The sequence below is a fragment of the Microtus ochrogaster genome, linkage group LG5 (assembly GCF_000317375.1).
Source record: "Microtus ochrogaster isolate Prairie Vole_2 linkage group LG5, MicOch1.0, whole genome shotgun sequence".
NCBI classification, from domain to species: Eukaryota; Metazoa; Chordata; class Mammalia; order Rodentia; family Cricetidae; genus Microtus; species Microtus ochrogaster.
In genome coordinates, this window is record NC_022031.1 from 40,093,023 (window position 1) to 40,112,674 (window position 19,652).

General features: G+C 51.7%; 2 protein-coding genes across 3 annotated transcripts in view; one reads left to right on the plus strand and one right to left on the minus strand.

Moving 5' to 3' along the window:
* The first annotated feature begins 2,208 nt into the window (after window positions 1-2,208).
* Grhpr (glyoxylate and hydroxypyruvate reductase) lies at window positions 2,209-10,366 on the plus strand. The gene is made up of 9 exons (XM_005362118.2): window positions 2,209-2,327; window positions 3,747-3,877; window positions 4,670-4,742; window positions 5,226-5,342; window positions 5,994-6,082; window positions 7,108-7,212; window positions 7,985-8,120; window positions 8,612-8,742; window positions 10,077-10,366. Exons 1-9 carry the CDS (start codon window positions 2,245-2,247, stop codon window positions 10,196-10,198), a joined length of 987 nt encoding a protein of 328 aa, XP_005362175.1. The 5' UTR covers window positions 2,209-2,244; the 3' UTR covers window positions 10,199-10,366.
* A 510-nt stretch (window positions 10,367-10,876) lies between these two features.
* Zbtb5 (zinc finger and BTB domain containing 5) overlaps window positions 10,877-19,652 on the minus strand; it is a 19,412-nt gene continuing 10,636 nt past the window's right edge. For both annotated transcript variants that reach the window (XM_005362119.2, XM_013351769.2), the window contains exon 2: window positions 10,877-15,021. In XM_005362119.2, coding sequence (XP_005362176.1) covers window positions 13,005-15,017 — 2,013 coding nt within the window. In that variant the 5' untranslated portion in view covers window positions 15,018-15,021 and the 3' untranslated portion in view covers window positions 10,877-13,004. The remainder of the gene's footprint in view (window positions 15,022-19,652) is intronic.

The following is a 19,652-nucleotide window of genomic DNA, read 5'->3' on the forward strand; positions in this document are numbered from 1 at the left end:
AATTTATTTATTTGCAATGGTCTGTCCGTGTAAGGGTGTTGGAACTCCTGCAAGTGGAATTAAAGACAGTTGTGAGCTGCCTTATGGGTACTAGGAATTGAACCTGGGTCCTCTGGAAGAGCAGCCAGTGCTCTTAACCGCTGAGCCATCTCTCCAGCCCTCAAGCACTGGCTCTTAGTGGCTGTGTGACTTCAAGCAGATTCCCCCACTCTTGTCCTCAGCTTCTGGTCTGAAGATTAGGCAAACCGTGTGACTGGATGTTCCCACGGAAAGTGTTTGGCATGGTGTGAGTTGCATAAATATCATCAATGTCTGATGCTTTAGCCTCTGAGGCAGAGAGCAGACAGGCTGCAGGGCCCTCGGCTTTCATTCCTATTAGCCTTCTGAATGTCAGCCAGATGCTTTACTCTGAGGAAGGGACCCACGACCCCTGTTGACACGCTTGTCCAGTGCCCAGTGCCCTTGCCTGTCCTCCGTGTGCGGAAAGAGTTGAACAAGGCCACAAACTCCTCCAGCAGGCCTGTCCTGGGGACACAAAAAAGACCTTTGTGTCAATGTTTGACAGATTTCAGGACCTTTCTTTTCCCCACGGTGGCCTAGTGACACAGATAAAGGGCAGTAGGGGAGACGTTTATTAATGTGTTACTTAGGCCTGGGCGGCAGAGGAAAGCCTCTGCACAAACCCAGATGAGAGCAGAAAGTGGCGCTGGGTACACATAATTCCAGAAACTTCAAAGCCATCTTCTGCTATAAAGTGGGTTGGAGACCAGCTGGGTCAACGTGTTTCAAAAACAAAAATAAAATAAAATAAAGACCCCAAATGGGCCAGTTGATGTCTGTCAACCCTGTGCACATTATCTACTGGAGCCCTCGTGGGTCCCCATAAAATCAGTGACGAGACCAGTGTGTTGCCCTTGGGGCCCTCCCAGATCTGAGAGCAAGTCACTAAGCAGCCCTGAGCCTGAAATGAGACCTGCAGAGCTGACGGGCAGGCCTGGGGCCCTGAAGTCTGGGCTGGCCTTGAACTTGCAATCCTGCCTCTACCTCCTGAATGCTGGAATTATAAGCACACATCAGCACGGCTCACTCTGTGTCTCTATTACAAGCACAGTACGTACTCATCTCTCAACAAGCCAAGAGGCAAGCACTACTACAATACCCATTAAGGGGCTGGAGATAATGGGCCAGGCAGTAATTTAATTAATACAATTTCCGTGTGGTTATTTCGGGAGCTAAGCTAGCCAGGCGGCCAGGAGCCAGGCAGGATGGAACAAGGGGCCCGCGCCGCGCGCTCCTTTCACAACAACCCATCTTACAAATGAGAAAACTGAGGCACACAAAAGTTTAATGATTGCTCATGGTGGTGGAGCTGGCATTCAGCCCCAGGCAGATGAGCACTACACCTTGGGCACCACATCCCTCAGGCTAAGCAACCCTGTTCAGTACTGGAAAGAAAACAACCTTCAACAAAAGTGTTATCCTCGTCATGTGCCTGAAGAAAGAGGGGTTGGGGTGCAGATTAGGGCTCGCATGTCATTTCATCAAGGCCAAACCTTCCATAAGGGTTAGAGCCAAAATCCAGACTCAATCCCATCTGCAAACCCTACCCGTGACCCAGCATGCTCGCTACCTTTTCTCAGACTGTCTCCAGCCAGTCAGCAGGTGTCCAGTTCTCCTGGGTGGCCTATGAAGGGTTAAACTCACCCTACTACAGTTGTGGATTTATGTAGGGAATCATCCTAAGTATTAAAGGTATACATACTATCTGGATTCGGATCTTCTCCCCAAGCCTCCTGAGAGTATGCAGGCCAGGCCTGGATTTGAGTTTGGTGTATTTATTCAGAGCCCTCTGCCTGGGATAGTGTGGCTAAAGTAGACCTAGCATGGCTCATCAGGGCTTTGTCCCCTCCTCATTCTGATAGCGTACTCAGAAAGACTCTCATATCCATAACTGCGCATCCAGGTCCCTCTTCAGTATGTCCCTCACTCATCCAGGCTCCTAGGGATGCTTGGCCGTCCCCAGGCCATATCACCCTTGAGGGCACGGCACATACAGCCCTACACTCAGCACACACGTACACACCACCTGTTTCCTGGACACTCACTTAGTCTCCGGAGCCACAGCCCCACCCGCACAGGGTGGCTGAGAGCCCGGCCTCCTTCCCCGCCCCCGGCGCCGGCCCCGCCCATACTTCCGCCGCCGAGCGCCAGCTAGGCTGATTCGCGTTCCCTGCTGCGGATTTTATGAAACTAGCACGAGTCATGAAGGTGTTCATCACTGGCTCGTTACCGGCCGAGGGAAGGGCTGTGCTCGCCAAGGCTGCAGAGTAAGCGCCCGCGTCTGTGCTCGGACTGCAACTGAGCCCCCGGCCCCTTGCCGCGTCCCCCGGGCGGGTTTTCCTGAACTCAGACACCCCTGCACCTGCTCAGGATGGTTTGGCTGTCTCCAGACACGCCGCTGGGGCTTCGGGGGCTGCCCGATGACTGGGGACTTCCTCCCTAGACCCCAGTGCCTAGCAGGCGGGGGTGGCGCTTGGGGGCTTTTGTTCTGGAGTTGCCCGCTGTGTCCGCGGGGGAAGGGGGCCTTGGAATTTGGGGCCGTCTTTCAGAAAGTTCTCCGAGGTGTAGCTTGCTCCAGGCAATTGGTCTCCAGCCTTCCAGGGAAGGGAGATTGCCTGCGAGGCCAGGTCCGGGCTCTGGATTTTACCCTCTGAGGTTAGCTGGCAGGCAGGCAGGAGTCAGACTGCGACAGTCACTGGCTTGGCTCGGCTCCTTGGATGTTCTTCCTGTTGGGCCTTTCGTCGCTAGCCTTGCCAGGAGCTGTGAACACAAACTTTCAGTCCTTTCAGCACTGTGAAGTCAGCCTTAAAATTCCTTCATCACCGATCTGAAAACACAGGCTAGGTGGGCTTGTGCCTTGCACCACGGTCACCCTGCTCCAGGTGGCAAGCTTGGCCTTTTATACTCAGATCTGCCCCATGACAGCCTGGTCACTTCGGCTTTGGGCTGCCATTGTCAGTTTGGGAGAAGGTGAGATCCCTTAGGTCCTTGTAGTTCTGATGGGTTGGGGGTGTGTGATTTGTTTTGAATTTTTTTCCTGAGGACATGTTTTGTTGGGACTTTTGTTCTTGAAGTGCTGGGACAAGTGGACCTGGGACCCTGCCAGCCACTGTCCTGTGCACACACACCGGGACTGCTCCGAATTCAGTGGCAAGGGTTTGGAGGAGCACCTCACACGAGAGACAGCTAAGGAAGCACACTACAGTGCTCCCGCGGCTAGGTGCCCTTGAGCTGGCAAGTCCACAGGGCAAAGTGTTGTACTTTGTGAACTCATAACTGAAGATAAGCCCTATTAATCTGGTGTAGGACCCCCCCCCTCCACTTTTATACCCTCCCCAACTTCCTCCACAACAGACTGCCTGGAGACTCACTGAACAGGAGAGAGAGCTCTCTCTGGGGTTGAGATTAGTCCCTAGGATATTGCCCTTTCTGCTTTAAACTCTGCTCTGGCCTGGGGGCCCCCTCGGCTCTTGTCAGCTTCCCCCACTCTGGCAGCCCTTCACCCCTTTTCCCAACCACATTCCAAATAGTTCTGAGGCCCCACATACCTGACCTTAACTTTGGCCAGCCAAAAGCCACAGCGAGTAGAAGGCCATCTTTGCGGGGCTGTGCTGTAGCACCCAGGAGGCTCCTGGCATCCTTTAAGGAAGCTCCCTGCGGCCTCTGAGTGGCTTCCCTTCCCTCAGCTGTGAAGTGGAACAGTGGAATTTGGATGAGCCCATCCCCAGAGAGGAACTGGAGCGAAGTGTGGTGGGGGCCCATGGCTTGCTCTGCCGCCTCTCTGACCGTGTGGATAAGAAACTTCTGGATGCTGCAGGTATGTGCTGAGCCTTCCTGGGCAGAATTCTGAGGGGCATCTTGCCCTATGAGCACATCAGCTTTCAGCGGCTGGCCAGCCTTGGAGCTGGTCTCTAGTGTTCTCCCTGTCTTTCTGAGGGCTTTCCCAGCGGTAGCTCCACCTGGCACACATTGTCACCCCCCCCCCCCCCCCGTCTGGCTCGTAAGTTCTGGAGAGGCTCCAAAAGGGCAAAGACCACGTGGTTCATGAGTGGAGTGGGGAGTGGAGGAGGGTGCCGTGGGCTCTGAACATTTCTGCTGTGCCATGGCCTTCTTTGTGACCTTGGGATCTCTCTGGTTCTGTGCGCGGGACAGAGGACCCTGCGCTGTTTGTGCCTAGCACTGAAAGGTACCGAGCACGTGTGTGCACCGCTGTGCTCCCAGGTCTTGTTCCTGAGCAGAGTGGACATCACCCTGTGAGTCGCGCTGAGGCAGTTTAAGGAGGGCTTCAGACCCAGTGGCTGCCAGATTCAGTGCGGAACCACTCCCACCCCTGGCCTGAACCCAGCCGCTTAGGTGGGGTAGGGCCCACGCGGAGGAGGTCACATCCCAGCCACCACTTTTGGAGTGTCCATGGGGAGCCCTTTGGTGTGCGTAAAGGAGACCCAGGAGTACTGTGGTTGAGCCGGTGCGCTCCCTGAGCCTCTGTAGGTGGCAGAGGGTGTTGAGCTTTATATGAGTGACAAAGATGGCAGCTTTCCCCTTCATCTAAGAAACAATAAGTAGGGGTTTCCGGGATGGCCCTCTCACGTGTGTGTTTTCTGTACAACAGGAGCCAACCTCAAGGTCATCAGCACCTTTTCAGTGGGGGTTGACCACTTGGCTTTGGATGAAATCAAGAAACGGTAAACATGGTGGGGTGGGGTGGTGAGGGCTGAGCCAGAGTGGACAAGAAGGGCTCTCTGCTTGATCACGTGTGCCTCCGTGAGCGTGCAGAGTGGCTGATGCTGAAATCAGTGACACCTGTACAAGTCACGGAAACCCAGGTAGCTATAAGCTATGAGTGACCTCTGACCCCATCTGTCATGTTTGCTGTCTCTTCTGATCTCCATGGTATTCTAGAAGTAGGAAAGGCAAGTGTTAGTTCCCTTTCCAACGAAGACATCAGGACCATGAAGAAGCTCCCCACTCCAGACCTTAGTCCTGACCTTCCATGGTCACATCTTACATGGTGGGAGGTGATGGGGATGAGGACAGTTTACAGTTCTGAGCATCCCGGCAGCAGGAGCTAAGAAGGAGGAAAGCAACACCATGGAAGTGACGCATCAGTAGACACTGGGGGAGGTGGCGCTTGAGGCCCGTGTTACCACCAGGTGTTTGATTCCTAGTGGGATCCGAGTGGGCTACACGCCGGGTGTCCTGACCGACGCCACCGCAGAGCTCGCCGTCTCCCTGCTGCTCACGACCAGCCGCCGGCTGCCAGAGGCCATAGAGGAGGTAAAGAAGTAAGTCCTGGTGGGAAGGCAGCGGGTCGGCAGAGCTGCATTAGAGGGGGCAGGAAGGGAAGTCGGGTGCAGGCGGAGTGGATCCGCACTTGCGGCGCTGGGAGCGACAAGCTGCAGGACCGGAAGTAGCTCTGGGAGCCAAAGCTGCCCACGTCACGCTATTGTGGCTCTTCAGTGTGAGGAGCAGGGAGCGTTCTTGACAGTGCCCAAGGGCGTCATGTGCGGAACGTGTGGGCACACCTGAAAGCATTTTTCCAATCAGTGCCCACCAGGTTCAGTGGGTAAGAAGCTGGAGTCGGGCCTCCTCGGGGCTCTCCGTGGAGGGCAGCTTTTGTGTTGCTTTAGGGTCCTAAAACCCCACATCTTAAGTGTGTGGCCTCTGCTCCCAACTCTGGTGGTGCAGCCTCAGGCGGGTCACCCTTCTGCAGGCTTCCCCATCTGCAAAAGCAGACGTCTTTCTAAGGCCCCTTATGGCTGCACTTCCTGTGTCCTCTAGTGGCTTCAAAAGAGCCAGTCTGTTGTCGGCCACTCTAGCCCCATGGCTGAAGGCAGGGTTAGCTTCAGACCAAGGCCAGGAGTGCTCAGCGTGTGGGCTCCTGTGGCCCCTCGTCTCTTCCCAAGGTTGGGCTAACCCTCCTCTTCCCCCCACAGTGGCGGCTGGAGCACGTGGAGCCCATTGTGGATGTGCGGGTACGGACTCTCGCAGAGCACTGTCGGCATCGTGGGGCTGGGGCGCATAGGTGAGTCTCCCACTACCTGCTCCCCAGCCTTCTCCAGTGCCATAAGCCTGCACAATGGGTGTCCTTTGGAGAGGCTGTGTGTGGCTAGAACAAAAAACTAAAGCAAGTTCAAGAGTCCCCAAGAGCTCACTGGCTCACAGGAGCTCATGACTATGAAGGCTATAAGGTGGGGCTGGCCGTGGGAAGCGGGCTGACTGTGGGAAAGCCTGCATCAACCCTGGACCCCGTTTCTGGAAGGCAGGCTACTTCCCACTCTACAAGGGTCCTCCTCTCCTTCAGTGCTGTGACCTCAAAAACCTGGTAGGAGGCTAGGGTGTCATCATCCTGCCCATATAGAGGCAGCAGACAGGAGTGGAGAACGTGGTAAACCTGTCTGGCCAGCCAGAAATCCTTGGAGCTTCTTGGAGGAGACCAACAACCTGGACTGTGTTTGAGTCTGAGGACCTAAGGGTCCAAGCTTGTTGGCAGTAACATTTTTTTTTTTTTTCGGTTTTTCGAGACAGGGTTTCTCTGTGGCTTTGGAGCCTGTCCTGGAACTAGCTCTGTAGACCAGGCTGGTCTCGAACTCACACACAGAGATCCGCCTGCCTCTGCCTCCCGAGTGCTGGGATTAAAGGCGTGCGCCACCATTGCCCGGCTTGGCAGTAACATTTGTGAGAAACTCTTGTAGGTCTGGGGGTACAAGTTGGCAGCTGGGCAATAGCCTCCAAAGTCAAGAGGCAGTGTTCACAGAAGGAGAGAGGGGACCTCTTGATCCCCCTACCTTCAGAGGTACCACATCCAGGTCTTGGAGAAAGTCAGTAAGTGACCCTCAAGATGACTGGGGCCATGTGGAGCCCGTGAAAGCCAGTCCATCTACAAAATGTGGCACTGCCTCCCGAATCCTTGAGAACGGTGCCCTGCCCAGGGACTGGTTACACCGGGGCAGCCTAGCTCCACTAAGACAGAACAAGGGTCCCCCTTGAAGGGTCAGTTGCCCTTGCCCTCTGGAAGGTGGGAGCAAGCTGTGGACTCCTTGCCGCTAGGTCAAGCCATTGCTCGACGACTGAAACCATTTGGTGTCCAGAGATTTCTCTACACGGGGCGCCAGCCCAGGCCTCAGGAAGCAGCAGAATTCCAGGCCGAGTTTGGTAAGTAAAACCCTGATTTCTTCCATCTGTGCTCCACGATGGTGGTGGCAGTGGTGGTCTATGGCATTTACAGACAGAACGCAGGAGCTTGAGGTGTTCGGGGGCTTCTGTGACCCTTACGTGTTCTCTAGTCTACCTGCTTGGGACACAGATGTCCATCATGTGCCGAGACCTGGAGTTTTCTCTTCTGGGTGGGAAGCCCTAGCAACAATCTTTGTCTCTGCCCGTCTCAGAGCTGGTCTTACAGGCGTCCTCAGGATGTTACGTGGGTATTGGGACCCGAACTCTGGCTCTCTTGATCGTTTTAACTGTTGAGCCACCCTCTAGCCCTTCATCATAGTTTCTAAGACACGGTCCCTCACGGAATCTAACACCTACTGTGGCTAGAGTGACAGGCCAGTGAGTTCCGGGAGCCACCTGTCTCCGTCTCTCCGGGGCTGGAATTTCTGTCTTGCCCATTTCAGGTGGGTCCTGGGAATCCAAGCTCAGGTTCTCATGCTTATGCAATGGACACTTTACTGACCAAGACATCTCCCTCCCTAGCCTACTGACTTCGGAGACAGTTTTGCTTTGTAGCTCTGGCTGGCCTCCAAGTTAAGGTAGTCCTCCTGCCTCAGCCCCTAGAGCATTGGAATTACTGGTATGTGCCATCGTGCCTGGCATCCTGGGAGTCCTTTTGTGGGAGATGAGAGCTACTCCATGTCATTGGCCTGTGCCATCTTACTGTCTCTCAGCCTCTGATGAAGCCCTCCCTTTCTCTCCCCTCCCCCAGTGCCTATTGCTCAGCTGGCTGCAGAGTCCGACTTCATTGTAGTGGCCTGCTCCTTAACACCTGATACCCGGGGCCTCTGCAACAAGGATTTCTTCCAGAAGATGAAGAACACAGCTGTCTTCATCAACATCAGCAGGTAGCCAAGGGCTGCCCTCATCGCTGGGTCCCCCGGCACTCCTGGAAAGGGCAGTGCCCACCCCTGGGACCTGTTGGTGGTGCATGCGCTCAGGATGCCATGTCAAACTTGGTAAACCAACATACCAAACACAGGAAAGGGTGGGGAGGATCGGTCAGCACAGCCTTCTGATTCCCCGCAGTAGCCCAACCTTGCTCAGGGTAGTGTGATTCTGGGAGCAAGTCACCAGAGGCTCCCCCGTGGGCCCACTTCCCTCTGCTGCAAAGGCAGGGGCCTACAGAGGGTCCTTCAGAGTCTGTTAAATACTCCCGTCCTCTAGTGTGCCTGGAAGTTAGGGTTTCCTCAGGAGCCCAGGTAAGTTTATTAGTTCTGTCACAAGCTAGTGAGTGGCAGGGCTCCAGTCAAAACTAGTGTTCATATGCGGATGGCCTTACAAGTCAGTGGCAGGCGATGAGTGGAAATACATTCTGTGGTTGTTCTGTCACTTCCAGGGGAGATGTGGTAAACCAGGACGACCTGTACCAGGCACTAACCAGTGGTCAGATTGCAGCAGCTGGGCTGGACGTGACCACCCCAGAACCCCTGCCTCCAAGCCACCCACTGCTGACCCTGAAGAACTGTGGTAAGAGCTATTTCCAGGGCAAATGCATAGCCACCCTATGGAGTTGGGAGAATAGTCCAGGCCTGGCTATGGGGCTAGCTGAGGCAATGCTAACCCAGAGGGCCCAGCCAGGGACCGGGAGTGTGTAGGCTGTTAGTGACTGGGGTTTAACAGGAATGTGATGCTCAGTTAAGTCTCTGCCCCCATGGGGTTTGTTGAAGTAAGGCTGATGTCACTCCTATAGCCACTCACGGGGCTAACTCATCACTCTGAATGGCTATTACCAGTGTATGGAAAGGTCATGACACCACCGGTGTTTTCAGCTGGTGCCAGTTTTGAAGCTTCGAGCAGCCACCAGCTCATTGATGTGGCTGGAGAATCAGCTTTAGGTTTTCCAACATCTGGCTCACCAGCCATCTTCTGAGGGCAGAAGTCCCCTTCTTTGGCCTTAGGCATTTTAAGTCTCCCTTCTTCCTTTATACCCAGGGCCCCAGATGCTTCTGGTTATTGGTACATGGTCAGCAATTGTGGTGGCTAGGTTTTTTTTTTTTTTTCTTTCTTTTTTCTGTCTCTTGGAGGGACTGAGCCACTGGTTGCCAGGTCCTGCCCTAAGGGCTTCTGCAGGTTTTGACTGCAGCCGGAGACTGCCCTTAATGGGCTCCCAATGAGATGCTGGTGCTTCTGGCCCTGGGAGCATTTTGAGACCCTGGCCTCAGCACTTACCTTTCCTCCCCTGTTCAGGAAATGGTGGTGTTTCTCTAGACTCACCGAGAGGCATCAGGGCTGTGGATGTCCCCATGCCTTCTGGAGAGGAAGCCCAGACATGTTCTTGGTGCCTCTTCAGTGAAGGCTCCGTTATTTCAGCCCTTGGCAATCCCTGACCCCATCCCCATGCCAGCATGCAAGGAGCACTGGTTGTGCTGTGAGGGAAAGCTGGCCCTGTCCCCGCTTCCTGCCCCCACGCAGCTCTGGAAGGCAGGCAGGCAGGCGCTCACTTGCTCTGCACTGGGACCAGAGGCACCTACTGTGTTACCCAGCGTTTGATCATGGAGTTACTTCAGTTCAGAAGCCCTGTGCCACTATTCTCAAGGGTGCAGGGTGTGGTGACTGCTAGGCTCCTAAGCTGGTGCCTGGAATCACCGTCCAGACAGACAGCAAGACTCCCTGTTACCTACCATATTTTTAAGGGTTCAAATGTTTTGCTTGGATTTGGGTCTCAGCACTTGCTCCACTGACGCTGAAGGAATGGTGTTCCTAGGAACCTAAGTCTAGGAGGACACAGGCGGAGGGTGCAGTGACGGATCCTTTGCCTTGTCAACTGGTAGTCTGGGACCAACGCTTCCTTCTCCCTCCAGTGATCCTACCCCACATCGGCAGTGCCACCTACAAAACTCGAAACACCATGTCCTTGCTGGCAGCTAACAACTTGCTGGCTGGCCTAAGAGGGGAGCCGATGCCCAGTGAACTCAAGCTGTAGCCAGATGGGCTTTCAAGATGGAGACATCTTGCTGGACTTTGGACTCAGGAAAGAGCCTGGTGGAAGCCTCCACTATATCGTCATGGGGGCATGGGAACTGGCAAACGGGCTTGCCACGTCCAAGCCCAAAGTCTGTAATTCTAGCATTAAATAATTTCTGACATGGTGTCTGGGCCTGTGACTGGCAGCACTAACCAAAAGAGCATCTCTTGTGTTTGCTTCCCACACTGCCCTCACTGAGGAAAGGCAAGGAGAACCAGAGAAACAGCACCTGAACCCAATACCGGTACCATGATGAAAGAGCAGACAGCAGAGGAGAGAGCTGCAGGAAAGGAGGTGGTGAGGTCAGCACTGTTTGTCAGCCACAGTGAAGGCAGAAGGATCCCCAGTTTCAAGATCTGGGTCCATATCTACTTGTTCCCTCTGCACCCCAGGTAGAAGCCCCTATTAAATCACCCTTCACTCCTCCCCAAGGCCAGGCCACAAGCAAAGCCATGGCAAAACCTCCCACATAGCCATGGCACAGGCAGGTGCAGGGGAGGGGAAAGCAGGAGTAACTGCTGGATGGCAGCATTCCTATTGGAGGTTCACTGATTTGAAGCCCACCCAGCAGAAGCACTTCCCTGTTTTGTTTCGACTTTAACCTAAGTAGAGGAGAACACATATTTAGAGGCATGAATATGGCAAATACTTTATTTCAAAATCTGCTCTGACCAGCATTAGCACCAACAGGGTGCTCTACACTTGATACCATCTCCAGAAGATTGTACATGATTATGCCGGGCTATAATTAAGGCTAAAAAAAAATCAAAAGTCAGGTCCCCAGTACCGGTTAGAATCCCAGCAGAACTCCAGGTCACAGCAACCCTGGGTCTAGCTTCCCAGGGCCCCTTGGGAATCTTGAAGTGCTACAGCGTGTAGGAGGACACTGCAAGCTTGCTTCTCACACGTAGAGACTGACTACGAGGTAGATGAGATTCCAGGTCCATCCAGCAGTGGAGAGGCGGGCCCCAAAGCAAAGTCCATTTATATCCAAGCTGAGGTGAGGGGTAGGCTCCACGCACATCCTTAAGATAGGAGGAATGACCGCCACTCTCTGCCTGTGACACTGGCTCCTCGCCCAGCAGGGCATCTCTGGTTCTCCATGCTGACCCACGACTCCCACTGGTCCCTACATTATGATGGTGGATATAGAGACCCACCCCCATCGTGTCTCAACAGGTCTGCTGACAATAAGCGCACAGCAGTCTCTCAAGGGACGCCATTGTCTCTAATGGTCTCTTTCCCACACACCTGCTTAGAAGGAGGGCCCAGGTTTCCACAGGGCCTTTCCTCCCTGGGACTCAGTTCAGATGGCGTGCCCTCTCAACATTACAGGTCTACCCACAGACTCACGGTCACACTAGCTTAAAGAGGAGGCGCACATTCATTGCTTAGGAAATATAGAAATGTGGAGCTTTCTGCTCCTAAGAACTGAATCTCTCTGAATTATGCACAATGGTTTGGTGTCTCTGAAGAAAGATGTATGAAAGAATAAGAATTCTTGTCCACGAATGAAATAACGAGCTACAGATACGCACGGCCCTGTGCTGTTCCCGGGGTGCACACCGGGAGCAGCGGCCCTGCCAGCAAGGCAGAGGGAGGACACAGAGATCCCGGACAAAGAACCGAATGCTTCTCCAAGAGCCTTGGATGTTTCTGGTGAGTTCTATGCTGTGGCTGCCTAACTCTCCCAAAGCCTGGGAAAGACTGAGCCGTGAACACTACCAGATTTAGGTTTCTAGTAACTAGACGCTGACTGTTAAAGGAGCGACCCCATGACAGCCGAGGTCGTGGAACCGTGGTTGCTGTGGTTAGTTCAGCTGGTTCTGCCCAGAGAGAGGTTCTGTGGGGCTTGGGGGTGAGAACTAACAAAGCAGAGTAGCTGATCTCAGGTGGCAGGGCCAGCCAGACTGGATGGAGTGAAAGGCATATGTACCATGAACCCCACAAACACAGGACTCCATATTACCAGAAGGACAAGAGACACTAGCTTCCTGCTGACTTCAAACAGAACTACGGCATCAGAAGTACGTCGTTGAGAACACTGCTAACACAGCACACACAAACACCCACCATCACCCCTACAAGTACACACTCCACTTACAATTTTGTTTTGAAAATCGGAAAAAATAAAATAACACCTATTCCACAGAGATGATTCAAAAGTATATACACCTGTTAGTCCAAGGGTGCGTTCCCTGGACCAGTCAGCACCATCAGAGGGCAGTGTCGGTGACTGCAACTCAGATAAAAAAAAATTCAGTCTTTTCTGAGGCCTAGGACGAGCTCAGGATCCATTTTAAAGCATTTGTGGCAGACAGCCTTGTTCTCCAGGGTCCCTTTCTTTTCAGACAGCACCGAGTTACCTGGTTACATGTAAGTATGTTTTGCACTGCTATACAGGGATGGGATATTCCCATCAGAGGGTGTAGGAAGTTTAATTAAATGCTTCACAGGGCTTTAAAATAGTGTTAAAATGTTTTTCAAGCGCTTCCATTTCTAAACGTGACACACCATCAGTGACAAACTGCACTCCTCAACCCTAAGCAGGGACGTGGTTCCAGTCGCTTTCACTAGTACACACCTCCCTCAGGAGTGCTGCTGTGTAAGCGTGACACCGAACAGGTCTCTGCTTCCTACTGGCTGAAATTCAAAGAGCCGCCAGCCAGCTGAGGCCTCACGTCCAGTGGCATTAGCGGCCTGCCAACAGCGACTTTAATTTCAGTCCAGACCTGGCCTGTGTACGCCTCACGAGCAGAGGTGGTTAGAGCAGCGTGCTGGGGAGGTTGCTGCTCTGCCAGCGCAGGCAGGTGGTCTTCGAGTGTTTGTACAGGTGGCTGGACTGACTGAACCGCTTGCCACACTTGAGGCAGGCGTACGGCTTTTCGCCCGTGTGAACTCGGATGTGCTTCTTGCAGTCTGTCAAAGTCAGAAAGGTTTTACAGCAGATTTTGCAGGCGTACTTGCGAGCCCCCTCCACCACCAAGACATTGTGCTCTGATAAGGCCTTCTTACACTTTGACAAGACGTCCGCAGAGGCCCTGGTCAGCTGCGGAGGGCCAGGCTGGGAAGGGTGGCTGTTTTCAAATGAAGTGGCCCCGTTTATCATCAGCTGGGAACTGGCAGGGTTTTCAGGGATCTGTGAGCTCCGGACAGAAGTTACGACTGGCATTTTGGGAGCTATGCGTCGGTAGTATGGAAAGTTACTGCCTCCTCCTCTTGAGGAACCCACCATTCCCCTGGAGAAGGAAGAGTGGAGACCCAAGCCAGACCTGGAAAAGTCCATCCCAAATTGTTCTCCTTGGTAGCCTGAGGTCTGCACACACGGCAGGCCCATCACCTCCTGCATAGGCCTGACAAAATGGGAGTCTGCAGGCTCACTGAATGGGTTCTCCACATGGGAACCCGGGGCCGAGGAAGGCCCACCTGCAGGCCCGGCGTCTGGGCTCAACAAGTAAGGGGCCTCCCCCTCCAGCCGGCAGTCACTGGTGGTATTTGGGATGTTTTCATCGGTGCTCTGACCTGAGCTAAAGTTACTCCCCCTGCTTTTGTTGAGAAAATTTGAAATGCTGAAAGAGGTCTTATGTTCTAGATTATTTGTGACTTCTAAGATGTGGATGTCCCCAACCCTGTCCGTACTGGACTGGGGATCCGAAAAGCTCCGGTCACTGCTTTCAGGGCTGAGGTCTATCTTCTCGGCACTGACCACCACACCTTCCACTTCCACAGACTCGCTGCCCTCTGCTTGGGAGGTCACGTCGCTCACTTCGTCCTGAGGCTCGGGAGAGCTCAGGGGCTCGGACTTGACCACCACTCTCATGTGCTCCTTCTCCCCGAGGCCGACCTCAGGGTTTTCACACTGGAAACTGCCTTTCTCGGCTACAGCTTCTTGTTCAAAACTAGTTTCAACCTGAGTTGCACGAGAGGCCATGCTGCCAGCACTGCCGTCTGACTGGCTGGGCACCTGGGCATCTTCTTGGGCACCAAAAGGCCGATCAAACAGCATAGCACTGTCTTCCTGGTTGTCAGCCATCCCATCAGGTTTAGGATTGTCCACAATTTTCAGAGAGTCTGGCGAAAAGAACTCCTCCCGGGAATGAATGCCCGAAGGCCCGCTCTCTGGAGTAACATCTGAAATGGCAGCCTCATCCAAGGAGGAGCGCAGGCGCTGCCGGGCCCGCTCCTCTACAGACTGCTTGCGCTTGTGAAGGCGTCTCATGGGGAAGGGTGTCCGCTGGTCCAGGTTGCTGCGCATGGATGAGCTCATGGGGGCTGGAGGCTCCTCGCTACTCTGGCTGGAACCGAGGGCTGAGCTCACAATGCTCAGTCCCAGCTGCTGCAGCATGAAAGAGCGCTGCATGCGAGCACTCTGCTCCTGAACACGCTCACTGCGGGGAGACATGGGCAGCGTCCTTGTTGTCAGGTAATGTTTACACGCCTTAACAACCGAGTTCAGATGCAGGTGAGAGGCTGCCAATAAGACATCCATAACGTTGCTCTCCCCTAGCATGAGGGTGGAGGTGTACATCATGTCAATCAGCGCAGCAAAGGCCTCTGCTGTCACCACCTCACTATCCAGCTGGATCATGTTCATGGTTTGATCTCCCTCTGCCACAGAGAACAGAGCTCGGAAATGCGTGCTGCATGCTGCCAGCACGGAGCGGTGGGCTTTGAAATGCCTGTTCCCCACTACAATGACACAGTCACAGAGCTGGCCATGAAGTCTCTGGTAGTTCAACTGCTGAAAAATCTGCTCAAAGTGACCAGGAAAATCCATTGTCCTATAGGAAACACAAGGAAAAAAGTGTTAATTCCTAACGGAGCTTAACGTAGAGCCAGTATACAGACTGCAGTTAAGAGCAGTGTGGGGCTGGCAAGACGGCCCAGCCAGGCAACGTTCCTGCTGACAAACTGAGTTCCATCCCTGGGTCCCAGAGAAGCAACTCCTAAAAGCCGTGATCTGACTGCTAAACACACAGCAGGCGACATGGACATATGCATACACACACAGAATAAAAAAAAATGTGATTTAAGGCAATTTTAAAGCATGCCGGCCACATTTGGAGCTTTGAAAGCTTGTGATGTCTAATAATGGGCTTACATGTAAGAACTTGTCAACTAAGGAGCAAAAGTCAGTTCAGCTCAAGCTCCAGATCCAAGTACACACACGAGATCCCTTAGCCCTTCCTGTTAACTTGCTTAGGACACTGAGGGTCTGTTGGAAAAGCCCAGTATGTGGGAGGAGGCTTATTTGCCCCACTGAAATTTGTTAGCATTCCGCATTTCCTAGAATGCCAAGCAATTCCAGCAGCCTTAGCAACCTTGGTGAAAGGACAGATCAGCAGCAGAGAGGAACTCTGGCATACAAGAGGTGGCACACGGGCACTCGCTCCCACACCGCTTCCTGCAGCCTGACATCAGCACTACAGGTACTGTTGTCCGGAGGGTTGTTGTAGTAAAGGTATAAAGCCAGGGATGGCTCAGCAGCTAAGAGCACTGACTGCTCTTCCTAAGGCCCTAGTTCACTTCCCAGCACACACATGGTGGTTCGCAGCCACTGTAACTCCAGTTCCAGGGGACTCTGCTGACCTCTTCTGGCCTTTGGGGATATTGCACATGGGGGTACACAGATATGTGGAGGCAAACACTCATACACGTGAAATAAAATCAAGAAAAGAAGAAAGAAAAATCAGGGCACAGCAAAAGAAAACATACGGTGACTAGTACTGACCTGAGGGTTGGGACTGGGATCCCAGTGCATGTGACAAAAATGTTAACCAAGTTCAATTATGGTCACAGTGGCAAAACTCACAAATTTGCTATAAGTGCATGGATTACATGCTTAATAAGATGTTTTACAGTAATACATTACAATGCAAGAAAGCCTAATAGACTGTACTTTAAAAAAAAAAAACACAAAGCCACAGAGAAACCCTGTCTCGAAAAAAAAAAAAAAAAAAAAAAAAAAAAACAGAAAAAGAAGAGAGGCCATGAATAGGCTTAAACCAAATGTTTTCAGGAACTGTGTACAGGGCACCTACAAAACTAACCAAAATGACTGCTTGCAATGTTGCTTGTGTTTGATAAATTTAATCTTCCCTTTGGGTGGCGTATGCTACGATTTCTTTTTAAAAGAGATGGAAATACTTACAGCTAAGACAGTAAAAGTACGTACTTTCACACATTTGAAAGTTTTCAATAAAGCGAGTTAGAAGGGAAAAAGAAGGGCCCTGTGCCTTTTAATGCTGAGTCTGGACCCGGTAAACATCTGCATACTTCCTGGAATTATTTGAAATAAGAACTTGCTTATTTCCATTTAAGAAATTACTACATTTTCTAGGAACTTTGTAGCTGCCCATCTATTCCAAGTCTCCACCTCAGACCAGAGCAGAGACGTGCCCTCCCTGTGGTTAAACAAGGTTGATGATGCCAACGGGGCTCTTCTGTGCCCCTCCTGCGGCTCTACAGCTAAAGCAGGACAGGCTATTTTTCTTCTCAGTGGAGAAACTTCTGGCTCCTAGGACAAGGGTTTAAATGAATTAATCACTAAGCTTAGGACAGGACATGTACACATAAGGCCTAGCAAGTCCAGTACTAGAGATGAAAGAGCCAGTAAGACAGAACTAAACTTAGCAACAACAGACCAATGACAGAGAATATAGGTACTGCTAGGAGGAAGCAGTGGCAGCAGGGACAAGCACAGGCCCTGCCTCTGCCAGCGGGGAAGGGAGTGCTGAAGGTCTGCTGGGGAAGAACACTTCACGGGAAGCTGAAGCTTTAAGTCTGCACAGTCCCTCACCTCCAGCACTCCACCTCCACCTGTTCCGAGACTAGAAGACAAGCAGCCAGGCCCATACTTTCCAAGGGGACTGCTGTTTTTACAATATAGGATAACCGAAAAGCCCACTAAAAAACTCGAGTCCCAGCAAAATACATTCATCTTCAAGGCCAACCCATCCACTCAGCTGCCACAGCAGGCTTCACTCCTACAGTGACTGTGAAGGAAGAGCACACAGCCTGAGAGAATGGAACTCAAGCACATAGTGCAGAGCACCAGGGCTGGAGAGATGGCTCACTGGTCAGCACTGGCTGCTCTTCGGAGGACACAGGGTTGATCCCACGCGGCAGCTCCCAGCTGTCTGTAGCTACGGGGGATCTCCACGGATACTGGCACACGTGTGGTATACAGACATATATGCAGATAAAATACTCATAACACGTATAATGGACTAATATGATGGTGGCGGCAACGTAACAAACAGAAGAGCACAGGGAAACATCTGGAACAAACAGAAATGATATGGGGGGAAACTGAGGTTAAAAAAACTTTAATTAATAGCCTCAGATAAGATAGCACATCCATGAAATAAGAATATCTTTTGTTTTTGTTTTTTTACAATAAAGTTACAGGGTTTCTGTGTAGTCATTGCCATCCTGGAACTTGCTCTGTAGACCAGGCTGGCCTCAAACTCGGAGATTCACCTGCCTCTGCCTTCAAGTGTTGGGATCAACAATATGCGTCACCACTGCCCAACTTTGTTTCTTTAATGATTGGGTTATTGTTATCTTATGTGTATGGTGTTTGCTGCATGTATTTCTGTGTGACACATGCATGCCTGGTGCCTGTGGAGGCCAAAGGAGGCGATGGAGGGCATGGAGCTGGAGCTGCAGGTGGTTATGAGCCTCCATACAGGGGCTGGAAATTAAACGTGGATCCTCTACAAGAGCAGCTAGTGCTCTTAACCACTAAGCCATCTCTTCAGCTTCTACCCACACCCAACACCTTTTTTAATAAAAATATTTATAAGGAGGAATGTTCTGGAAACAAGAAAGCATATGTCTATGGTGGCACATGATTTTAATCCCAGCACTGGGGAGGCTGAAACAGGAGTACTGAAAGTTCAAAGCCAGTCTGTAGGTGACGGGAGAGAAAAGAAAGGGGAAGGGAGGTGAGGAAACAAAGGGGACAGGCAGGTGGACAGAGAGAAAGAAAAAAGTACTGGGAATTTAAAAATGGCAAAAACTGTACAAATAGAGGTGGAAGAAAATCACTGAGCAAACCTCAAAGTAAGAGAAAGGAAAGCAGAACTGAACAAGGAAGAGGGGAGTAGCTCATGAAGCCTAACGCCACTTCAGAAACTCGAAGACAGAAAGGGAAATGCTTGAGGAAATCATCCAGGGGCAGGTGGCACTGCTCAGAAGGTAAGGCACTCGCTACCAAGGTTGGGGATCTGAACCGGCGTGGAGAGAAATGGAAACTGCAGTTGTCCTCTGAGCTACACAAGCACAAACACACAAGTAGTCAATGGTATAAAACCTTAAATTAAAAAAAAAGTCAGTTTAGGAGCCAGTGACAGGGTAGTAGTGGCAGTTCGCAAAACATTAGGAATAACATTAGCGCTAGACTCTTTCAAAGAAATATTGAAGGGTATTATTCCTTCAAAATGCTTCAGAAAAATTATTTCCAACAGAGAATTCCATCTGTAGCATGAATTCTAACCGGTCTTCAGAATAAAAGTCGGAAGTCATATATTAGGGGTAAATGCTGAAAGATCAGAGGAGCAGAGCAGCCAGCCACTGAAGTTCTTACCTCTACAAAATCCTCAGATGGAAAAGGGGGCAAGATTCCGTCTCCACAAATCCTCAGAATGCTTCAAGACTGCAATGCGCTCCTGTCTCCTCCCACCTTATATTCCTCTCTCCACCCAGACATATCACACCTGTCTCCACCTCCCTAGTGCTGGGATTAAAGGCACATGATGCCAAGTGCTGGGATCACTTGTGTGTGAACTCTGATTCTCTTTAAGACAGATTCATCTGGTGTAGCCTAGGGTGGCTTTGAACTCACAGAGATCCATCTGCCTCTGTTTCCCGAGTGCTGGGATTAAAGGTGTGCACCACCACTGCCTGGCCTCTCTGGCTAACTAGAGGCTTAGCTCTGTACTCTGATCTTCAGGCAAACTTTGTTAGATTACAAGCAAAATATCACTATGTTTGATTTTTTTTTTCCCTCCCTCCTCTCCTCTCGGTGTTTCAAGACAGGGTTTCTCTGTAGCTATAGAACCCGACCAGGAACTTGCCCTATAGACCAGGCTGGCCTTGAACTCAGAGATTCACCCGTCTCTGCCTACCAAGTGCTGGGATTAAAGGTGTGTGCCACCACCGCCAGGCTTCTATGGCTAACTGGTGGCTTAGGTTTGCACTCTGACTTCAGGCAAGCTTTATTTGTTAGACAAACAAAATATCACTACACCACTCTTAAACTGTTATATGGCAAACTAAAGCCTCCAAAACCACAGAGAAACCCTGTCTCAAAAAACCAAAAAAGCAAACTAAAGCATTTTCAGAGAAGCAGGAACACAAAGGTTATCTCCTACATTTCTTTTTTTTTTTTTTTTTGGATTTTTGAGAC